The sequence below is a fragment of the Stegostoma tigrinum genome, chromosome 30, assembly GCF_030684315.1.
Source record: "Stegostoma tigrinum isolate sSteTig4 chromosome 30, sSteTig4.hap1, whole genome shotgun sequence".
Lineage (NCBI taxonomy): Eukaryota > Metazoa > Chordata > Chondrichthyes > Orectolobiformes > Stegostomatidae > Stegostoma > Stegostoma tigrinum.
In genome coordinates, this window is record NC_081383.1 from 11,458,412 (window position 1) to 11,468,025 (window position 9,614).

The 9,614-nt window shown below is 40.5% G+C and overlaps 1 protein-coding gene across 1 annotated transcript in view; it reads left to right on the forward strand.

Moving 5' to 3' along the window:
- Positions 1 to 5,749, forward strand: part of LOC125465936 (proprotein convertase subtilisin/kexin type 4-like) — a 42,513-nt gene extending 36,764 nt beyond the window's left edge. Inside the window, exon 15 of the mRNA XM_048559958.2 lies at positions 4,600 to 5,749. Coding sequence (XP_048415915.1) covers positions 4,600 to 5,147 — 548 coding nt within the window. The 3' untranslated portion in view covers positions 5,148 to 5,749. The remainder of the gene's footprint in view (positions 1 to 4,599) is intronic.
- The last annotated feature ends 3,865 nt before the right edge of the window (positions 5,750 to 9,614 follow it).

Sequence of the window (9,614 nt, forward strand, 5' to 3'; positions counted from 1 at the left end):
GGAACAGGACAATATTGTAGAGGAGATTAATGAGTTATGGGCTACTAGAATTGAAAGGATTAAGGTTAGCAAGGAGGAGGTGTTATCAATTCTAGAAGGCGTGAAGGTAGATAAATCCCCTGGGCCGGATGGGATTTTTCCAAGGATTCTCTGGGAAGCTAGGGAGGAGGTGGCGGAGCCTTTGGCCTTGATCTTTGAGTCCTCACTGTCTACAAGTTTAGTACCAGAGGACTGGAGAATTGCAAATGTTGTGCCCTTGTTCAAGGGCAGTAGGAATGACCCAAGTAATTATAGGCCTGTGAGCCTTACGTCTGTTGTAGGAAAAAAATTGGAAAGGATTATAAGAGATAGGATTTATAATCATCTAGCAAGCAACAATTTGATTGGAGATAGTCAGCATGGATTTGTCGAGGGCAGGTCGTGTCTCTAAACTCGAGTTTTTTGAGAAGGTGACCAAGCATGTGGATGAGGGTAGGGCAGTTGACGTGGTGTACATGGACTTCAGTAAAGCCTTTTATAAGGTTCCACATGGTAGGCTATTGGAGAAAATACAGAGGCATGGGATGGAGGGAGATTTAGCAGTTTGAATTAGAAACTGGCTTTCTGTAAGAAGGCAACGAGTGGTGGTTGATGGAAAATATTCAGCCTTGAGTCTGGTTACCAGTGGTGTGCCTCAAGGATCTGTTTTGGGACCACTGCTGTTTGTCATTTTTATAAATGACTTGGACGCAGGCATAGGTGGATGGGTTAGTAAGTTTGCAGATGACACTAAAGTCGGTGGAGTGGTGGACAGTGTGGAAGACTGTTGCAGGGAGACTTGGATAAACTGCAGAATTGGGCTTATAGGTGGAAAATGGAGTTCAATACAGATCAATGTGAGGTGATTCACTTTGGGAAGAATAATAAAAAGGTAGAATACTGGGCCAATGGAAAGATTCTTGGCAGTGTGGATGTGCAGAGGGATCTTGGTGTCCATGTACATAGGTCCCTGAAAGCTGCTCCCCAGGTTGATAGTGCTGTTAAGAAGGCTTACTGTGTGTAGGTTTTATTGGTAGAGAGGTTGAGTTCCGGAGCCGTGATGTCATGCTGCAACTGTACAAAATGCTAGTGTGGCCTCATTTGGAATATTGAGTGCAGTTCTGGTCGCCCCATTACAGGAAGGATGTGGAAGCATTGGAAAAGGTGCACAGCAGATTTACCAGGATGTTGCCTGGTCTGGAGCGCAGACCCTATGAAGAAAGGCTGAGGGACTTGGGTCTGTTCTCATTGGAGAGAAGGAGGCGAAGAGGGGATTTAATAGAGACATACAAGATGATCAGAGGATTAGATAGGGTGAACTGGTGAGTCTTTTTCTGAGGATGATGACTTCAGCTTGTACAAGGAGGCATAGCTACAGATCGAGGGGTGATAGATTTAAGACAGATGTCAGAGGCAGCTTCTATACTCGGAGTGGTAAGGGTGTGGAATGACCTGCCTGCCAATGTAGTTAACTCAGCCATATTAGGGGCATTTTAAACAGTCCTTGGATAAGCATATGGAGGATGATGGGATAGTGTAGGGGCAGGGGCTTAGATTAGTTCACAGGTTGGCGCAACATTGAGGGCCGAAGGGCCTGTACTGCGCTGTATTCTATGTTCTATGTTCTAATATCTAGCTGCTGGAAGAAACTGTATAGCCAGCAATAAGTAGTTGAGTTTTTTTTGCCTTTTCTCCATACTTTCTTACACCACATGTGCCCCTTTCACATTATAACTTGGTCATGTAATCTTCAAATATTTGCAACATGAATAAAACATGTTGGAAAAACATTGTTTAGTTTCAATGCACAGTTAACAATTAGCGATCAGGGTTATTTGCACAAAATGAACTAGCAAACCTTGTGTTGCTGTGCAGTTGAAGGAACTGCCTGTTTGTTGCATACATCCACTAGGCCAATTTGAAATAATAATTCTTGTTCCCCTGTTAGTTTGTTCATCCTGTTAATAACAAGTAATTGTACACAATGACCAGAGCTGAGCTTCCCCCAATGTGGATAATTGTTCCCATGTTGTAGTTTCCTACATGCTTGCAGCAATTCAAAATTGTAATTAAATGGCAGAATGATTAATTAAAATATTGCTTTATGCACACGTTTAAGTGTTTTTTTAAATGTTGGTTTAAATTAAAAGGCTTGCAGAAGGCTACCCTCTTAGTACTATTATTAAACATTAAGGGCTGATGACTACAATTAAATGTACTAATTATTTACACATGCTTCAGCTTTTCATTATTTTTCAGAAAATGAGGCTTTGTAGTTGTCTCTGGCTGCCCCTGTTCTTTGCTTTAATACTTTGCTATTTCAAGATTCCTGCTGCCATTTAAAATGCTGGTCAAGGTTTTTCCAAGTTGCCCTCCAATTTTCGAATACGGCACTTCGTCTCCATTTTTTTAAAACTCCATAGGCTGCAGCAATCAACATTCCTACAATGAACTAATTTGCAGAGACCTTGTGATATAACATTTTTTTGGTTTTTTAACACCATTAATTGTTCATGAATTGATATGAAGTGTCTGCCTTGAACCACTGGCTCTGTGTTAATCACTCTCCTATATTTGGCAGTATTTAGACAGCAGAGGAATCACCTAGGATTAATAACAAAATTGTACTGTTTGCTAATCTTTGGGCTCCTGTCGTTTTTAGTATTGGTCCCTGTTAGTAATTTTAGGTGCATTAAATATTTTCTTTAATCATGGAAACTTGCTTTTTTCCATTTTAATTAGATTCCATTCGTTTCTTAAATGATTTTGGGTTTGCATTTACCAACTAATAGTCATAAGAGAGCATGGCTCAGTTGTAGCTATAGGAACATCGGAAATAGGAGACCTTTCAAGCCTGTTTTGCTGTTCAGCTAGACGATGACTGGTTTTCTACTTCAATGCTATTTTCCCACACTATTTCATATCCCCCAAATTCTTTATCAAGAACTCCTATCTGCCTTGTGTATATACTCAGTGACTGACTCTTTGCATTCTTTCAGGTAAAGAACTTCAAAGACACTCAGCCCTCTGAAGAAATTCCTCTTTGCCTCAGTCCTAGTTGACCCACCCCTTTACTCTACTCTGAATTATTTCCTGAGTTGTTGATCCCTCCCACCCCATAGAGAATGTGGGTCCAGTCTCTTAAGGATGATCTCACCATCCTGTGTATCATTCTGGTAAACTTTTGTTGCATGCCCTTTAACCAGTTTTATAAACTGACTACTGGAGTCTTGCAAATGACTCTCTGCTTTTCTCAAACTCTTCAAAAGCAGATTGATCACTTTAAGATGATACAAAAGTGCACTCATTGATTTATATTCAGTAAGAAAATTAACAAATGCTTTTATGGTAAACTGCTCCTATGACCTTTGACTTTTTTAAAAATGCCATGTTAGTTGGTTAAATTTGTTCTTCTTGAATTCTGAAGATTTAATCAGCTCTGAACATAAACTAAACTTAAATTTTATTTACCAGTTTGTTTTTCTTTCATGTCATAAATCATTGTTGTTGTGTAGAAGGACAGAATGGCTTGAATTTTACCTTTTTTATTGGGCTTCTATCTTGGATAATTGAATTGCAATTAAACTGGATATGAGCTCACAAATGAGAGCCTTTTCACTAGGCACCACTGAGTCAACCCAATGTTATGGGTGAGTTTTACAGAAATGTCTAACACCTGAGATGGAAGTTGTGATAATCTCCAGTTACGTCATTGATCTATTCCACATCCTTCAGCATGTAGCCAGTTTGTGGATTTAATCCCTTTGAGCCAAATGTAACTTGATAGTTTTAATATAAATGATTCCCATAATGAGGCAGTGTGCAAAATGACAAATGTGGCTGACCTAATGCTAGGAAGGAAATTATCATGATTGATGTTTAAAATGCATATATGTGGATACTGTCAAGATATTAACATAACAGAAATAGCTGAGAAACACAGCTGGCCTAGTGGCATCTATGGAGAGAAAACAGAATTAACACAAAGTCCACTGACCACTTTTCAGGGACTCAACATTAACTCTTTCCCCACAATTGCTGCCAAACCTGCCGAGTTTCTCCAATTTGGTGAAAATTTCCAGCAGCTACAGTTCTTTGTTTGAACCTGACAACATTTTAACAGTAATATAAAACAATGGAAGTTCTCCATGGCTGAATAATGTGACGTTCAAATGAAAAAAAGATGTAGATTGAATTAAGAAATGGAAGCTTCTCTTAAATATCTATATATGCTGCAAAAATTATTTTTTGGACTTTAAGAGTAAAGGAAGGGAATTTGACAGCTGAAAACATCTGTCTTGTGATTTATTTGACATGTTGTTAACAGGTATTTATAAGAGTAAATCATTTGATGTATTAGAATATATTTCAAGTTACTGGTACAAGTGATGCAAAACCCTGATTCATTCATAGAAATACTTGGATATTCACTGTGTGGTTTTTCAGAACTTTTGAATGCCACCCTGTGTAATTATTGAAAATGGGACTTCAAATGAGCCTGTTTGAGTTGGAAATGTATTTTAAATGTTAATTTATGCAAAGCTTCAATTAAAATTTCTTATGGATTCTTCTCCCCAACAGAATGCCAAGGTAACTTAGTCATCTTTGGACACCTTTGCCTCGCCACCTGTCCTCCGCACTATTACAATGTTTCAAGAACTTTAAATAAAACAATGAATGGTGTTCGCAGAAATTTCACAGTGGACACCTGTGCTCCATGCCATTCATCTTGCTATTCCTGCAATGGCTATTCTGTGAATAACTGCCTGACGTGCCCTCCATTTTCTAATTATGATGAAAAGCAACAGTCTTGTTCAGTTCCTATTTATCCAAGACATTTTGGTATGAGTGAAAGGAATGACCAAGCGCATGGGCTTTACAAAATTGCTGTGGTGGTTGCAATCCTTATTGGTGCACCTGTTGCTCTGATATGTGGTATAACATCATTGTCATGGTTGATATACCATTTAAGTAGGAGGCAGACAGTAATGGTAGCCACCTCTGTGACTGGCGCCTCTGAAACAACCCAACTGCATGTACAGCGTGACACTACGGATGAGGGAACTGGAAGCAGTGAGACGGAGTCTACTTACTTTATTACACGGTTTGATCAACAACAGGATAATTAAAAAAAATTGAAGTGCAATTCCAATCGTCTTTATTTCATCAGTCTGAACGAACCATTTGGTTATTTTGTCATTGGCCTAGTTGAATGTAATTTCCAAAGTTCTGAAAAATCAAATGTCACTTAGTGTCAACAAATCCAGGAATACACTTGGAAAAGCACTTTGTTTGCTGTCTGACCTCCAAACATAATTCCACAATAATTAAAGGAGCATGTTTTGATTGTAGGCAAATCAAATTTGCACAAAGACTCAGGATTTTATTATCTATAGGTGTTCTGAGGCTTTCTTCCAACAGACTATTCAAAATATGTTGTTCCGTTTTATAGCTAGCAAAGTTGTATTAAAGAGACAGATTAAGAAAGACAAAACTGATCTGCATGATTATACATTTAACTACCTGCACAATTAATCCTAAATACTTTTTATGTTTTAATGGTTTAGAGCTATAAATCTTCAATGAAGATTTATCTGACAGATTTACTTAATACTCTGATAAACTTTGCCTATGAATAAATGCCTTTGACTTTGGGCTGGGAGGAGAATGGGTGGATCTTTTAAATGTCCCAACTTGAAGCTTGCTAATGTAATTTAACTAGGTAGAAGATAGCTGGTGATTTAAATCCTCTGCCCAAATTTCTCCTGTTGTCACTATCAAAGGTATCTCCTGTCCAATACTAGTTTGGAGCAAGGAGGAGATGCCCATTGACTAATACTTATCAGTCTAGGCAGAATTTTCTTAACCGTTTCTGTCTTTCCTCTTTTTCGAAATATTGATTAGAGAAGGTTGAGTTTTCAGCTGATGTTTGTGATATGAGGTTGTGGGTGTCTGGTTAGCTTTTCAGCTTCCTTCACATGTAATCAGATGGCAGGAGAAGTGAAAGTGCTTGTTTTTGTTAGCATCTTCTTTGGTTCAGGCCACTGCTGTATTTCAAAATACACCACTTTGGATGATGATGATGATCGGGACACTTGTAACTCAGAAAAGAAAGCTTGTATCACACGTTTGAGGACACTGATCTGGTGGATGGGCTGGTGTCAAGAAGGTCCATCCCTTTTCAGCTGGCTGCCTACTTGGACCCAGTGGGCAGTGCTGCATCCTGGGTGAAATAGGATGCTCGGCGTTAAAGAAAAACGTCAAGATCTTTTGCATTCCACAAGGGTAGGTGCCACTATCTTCTCTCTGCTAATCCTCACTCTAGGGAACCACTCAGTCTAACTTTCTGCCAATGCAGATGCCACATGGATTATAACTTTCACTGTGTGTCATCCTCGAAACTAAACCTCCTCTGTCCTCTGAACTTCCTACTTCTTCCCTAAGTCACCACAACACGTCCTGTTTGTGTATCCCCACTAATTGCTCTTCCATCTACTTTCACCATGCTCAAACCCTCACTTTTGTCTCATTGCAGGACAAATTGGCCCATAGCTGGACCAAGACCTAGGGCATTGGATGGGGAGAGCACTACACTTCATGATAAAACTTCTACAACTGACCGTAGTGGAGCACAATTCCATTGAGGAATGGGGAGCTTCAAAGGTCAACTAACCAGGTAAACTTAATTTGAGCTTGCCACATTACTCCTTTTTATTATCAATGTTAAGTCATACCTAATATGCACAATATCTTATCTCTTCTGGACAACTAATTCTTTTTTTATCCAGTCATTAATAGCACCTGGTAAACCTCTGGAGAGGCTGGTGCTAGGGCCTGTACGTGATATCTTAATGAGCAGGAAGTAACTGAATGCACAGGAAGAACTAGTAAGATTTTCATCTGTACCTTCCAGCTCAAATATTCCGCTCCAAAGGCTTCTCTTTCCAGACACAGACAGGCATATAATCTGGGATCGTATCACTGACATCATCGATTTTTGATCTGAGAAAGAAATGCTGCAGATCACTGGCACTCAGGACTTCTAGATACTAGGCAACTGCTCCACTTCAGGTGGAAGATGATCCTATTAATAACTTAGTCAAAATGCACAAATGGGCCCTGGAGCTGCAAGCAAATTTGGTAATCTGAATTGAAGGATGAATGAATCCACCATCCCTACCAATACTATGCTGGTTCTGGTATTCCTGTTTGGTTCTATGGATAAATTGGTGACTCTTTGAATCCCTACAGTGCAGAAACAGGCTATTCAGCCCAACAGGTCCACACCACTCCTCCGAAGAGCTTCCCACCCAGGCCCATTCTCCTAAAGCTGCATTTCCTGTAGCTAACACACTTAACCTAAACGTCCCTGGGCACAATGGGCAATTCAGCATAGCCAATCCACCTAGCCTGCACGTCTTTGGACTGAGAGGAAACCCATGCAGATGGTGGGAGAATGTGCAAACTCCACACACAATTGCCCAAGGCTGGAATTGAACCTGGCTCCCTAGCACTGCTACCTCACAGTGCCATGCTGATTGTTGTGGAGATGCAAATCCAGGACACTGTCTGCTGGATTATGCATGTGCCGTACTCAGTCAGTCTAGCTATAAGTGCTTAGCTTCAGAGGTGAGGGGCCAAGGTATCTCAACCTCCCTCCAGGTCCTCCTTGTGTCACCCTGTCTCATACCAGTCATCACTCATGTGGAAGAAGACCCTGCCACCCCAGAAGTTGCTTCTTTACCAACTCCTGGTTAAATCTCGTGTGTGAGAAACGAGCAATCTCTTTGGATGGCCCAAGGCTGACAGAATTGAACATTATTCATTTCTTGAGCTGCTGCTTCCCTGATTGCAGGTTAGCCTCTGTCAGGGATCTTTGTGTCCAAAGACCCGAATATCAAGATTCAGTAACTTCTTTCTGGAGAAATGTCAAAAGTTACGTGAGTTTAATGAAGGAATTCCTCAACCCTCATTTCTGTCGGCATGAAACTTCATGTTATGCTGTCACTGTGGCGTGGAGACTTCCTAATGGTATTGTTGTCATGTCAAAATAAGGAACTCTAAAATTTGGTGTTATCCAATCGTTCTTTGGAAATTTTTGTATGCATATATGGACCATGAATGTTTTTCTGATGGAATGCAAATTGAAGTAATAGGTGGAATTACTTAATCAGTGGTGGCATAATAACTGCAAATGGCCCTAGCAGGGCCTCTAATTCCAGGAATTTTATGTATGGACTTCAGTATGGTATTGAACAAGGTTCCTCACAGTAGACTGGTCAGCAAGATTAGATCATGTAGAATAAAGGAAGAATGAGCTATTTGGATACAAAACTAGCTCAGGGAGAAGACGGAGGGTGGTGATAGAGGGTTGCTTTTCAGACTAGAGGCCTGTGACCACCAGGGTGACACAAGGATCAGTGGTGGGTCCACTACTTCATCACTTAGATAAATGATTTGGATATGAACACAGGAGGTATGGTTAGTAAGTTTGCAGATGAGACCAGAATTGGAGGTGTTGTGGACAGCAACGATGGTTACCTGAGAGTACAACAGGATATTGATCAGCCAATGGACTGAGGAGTGGCAGATGGAGTTTGATTTAGATAAATGTGAGGTGCTGCTTTTTTTTTTTTTTGGAAAGGCAAATCAGGGCAGGATTTATACACTTAATGGTAAGGTCCTGGGGAGTGTTGCTGAACAGACGCCTTGGAGTGCAAGTTCATAATTCCATGAAAGTGGAGTCATAGGTAAATAGGAGAGTGAAGGTGTTTGGTATGATTGCCTTCATTAGTCAGTGCATTGAGTATAGCAGTTGAAAGGATATTTTGCAGCTGTACAGGGCATTGGTTACTATTAGAATACTGCAGCAATTCTATTTTCCCTGATATAGGAAGGATGCTGTGAAACTTGAGGGTTCAGAAAAGATTGACAAGAATGCTGCCAGGGTTGGAGGGTTTGAGCTATGAGGAGAGGCTGAATAGACTGACTATTTTCCCTGGAGCATTGAAGGCTGAGGGGTGATATCATAGAGATTTATAAAACCATAAGGGGCATGGATAGGATAAAAAGGCAAGGTCTTTTCCCTGGGGTGGAGAAGGCCAAAATTAGAGGCAGTAAGTTTAAGGTGAAAAAGGAAAAATTTAAGATCTGAGGGGCAACTTTTTCATGCAGAGGGTGGTGCATGTATGGAATGAGCTGCTAGAGGAAGTGGTCGAGGCTGGTACAACTACAATAATTAAAAGGCAACTGGATGGGTACATGAATAGGAAGGGTTGAGACGGATATGGGCCAAATCCTGGCAAGTGGGACTAGATTAATTTAGGATATCTGGCCAGCATGGGCGAGTTGAACCAAAGGGACTGTTTCCATGAGGTATATTTCTATGACTAAGATGCATCTTGTGCAAACATATGGATAGGTGTTGCTGCAAAGCGACCTAGTAGAATCATGCAAGTCATTTGTCCCTGAGCTCCAAAATAATGTTAAAGCCCCGAAGTGCTGCACACACCACCTATAACTACGGGCGAGGTGCCTGATGACAGGAGGGTGGCTTCTTTTTTTGTTTAAGAAGGGTTGTAAGGAGAAACCGTAGA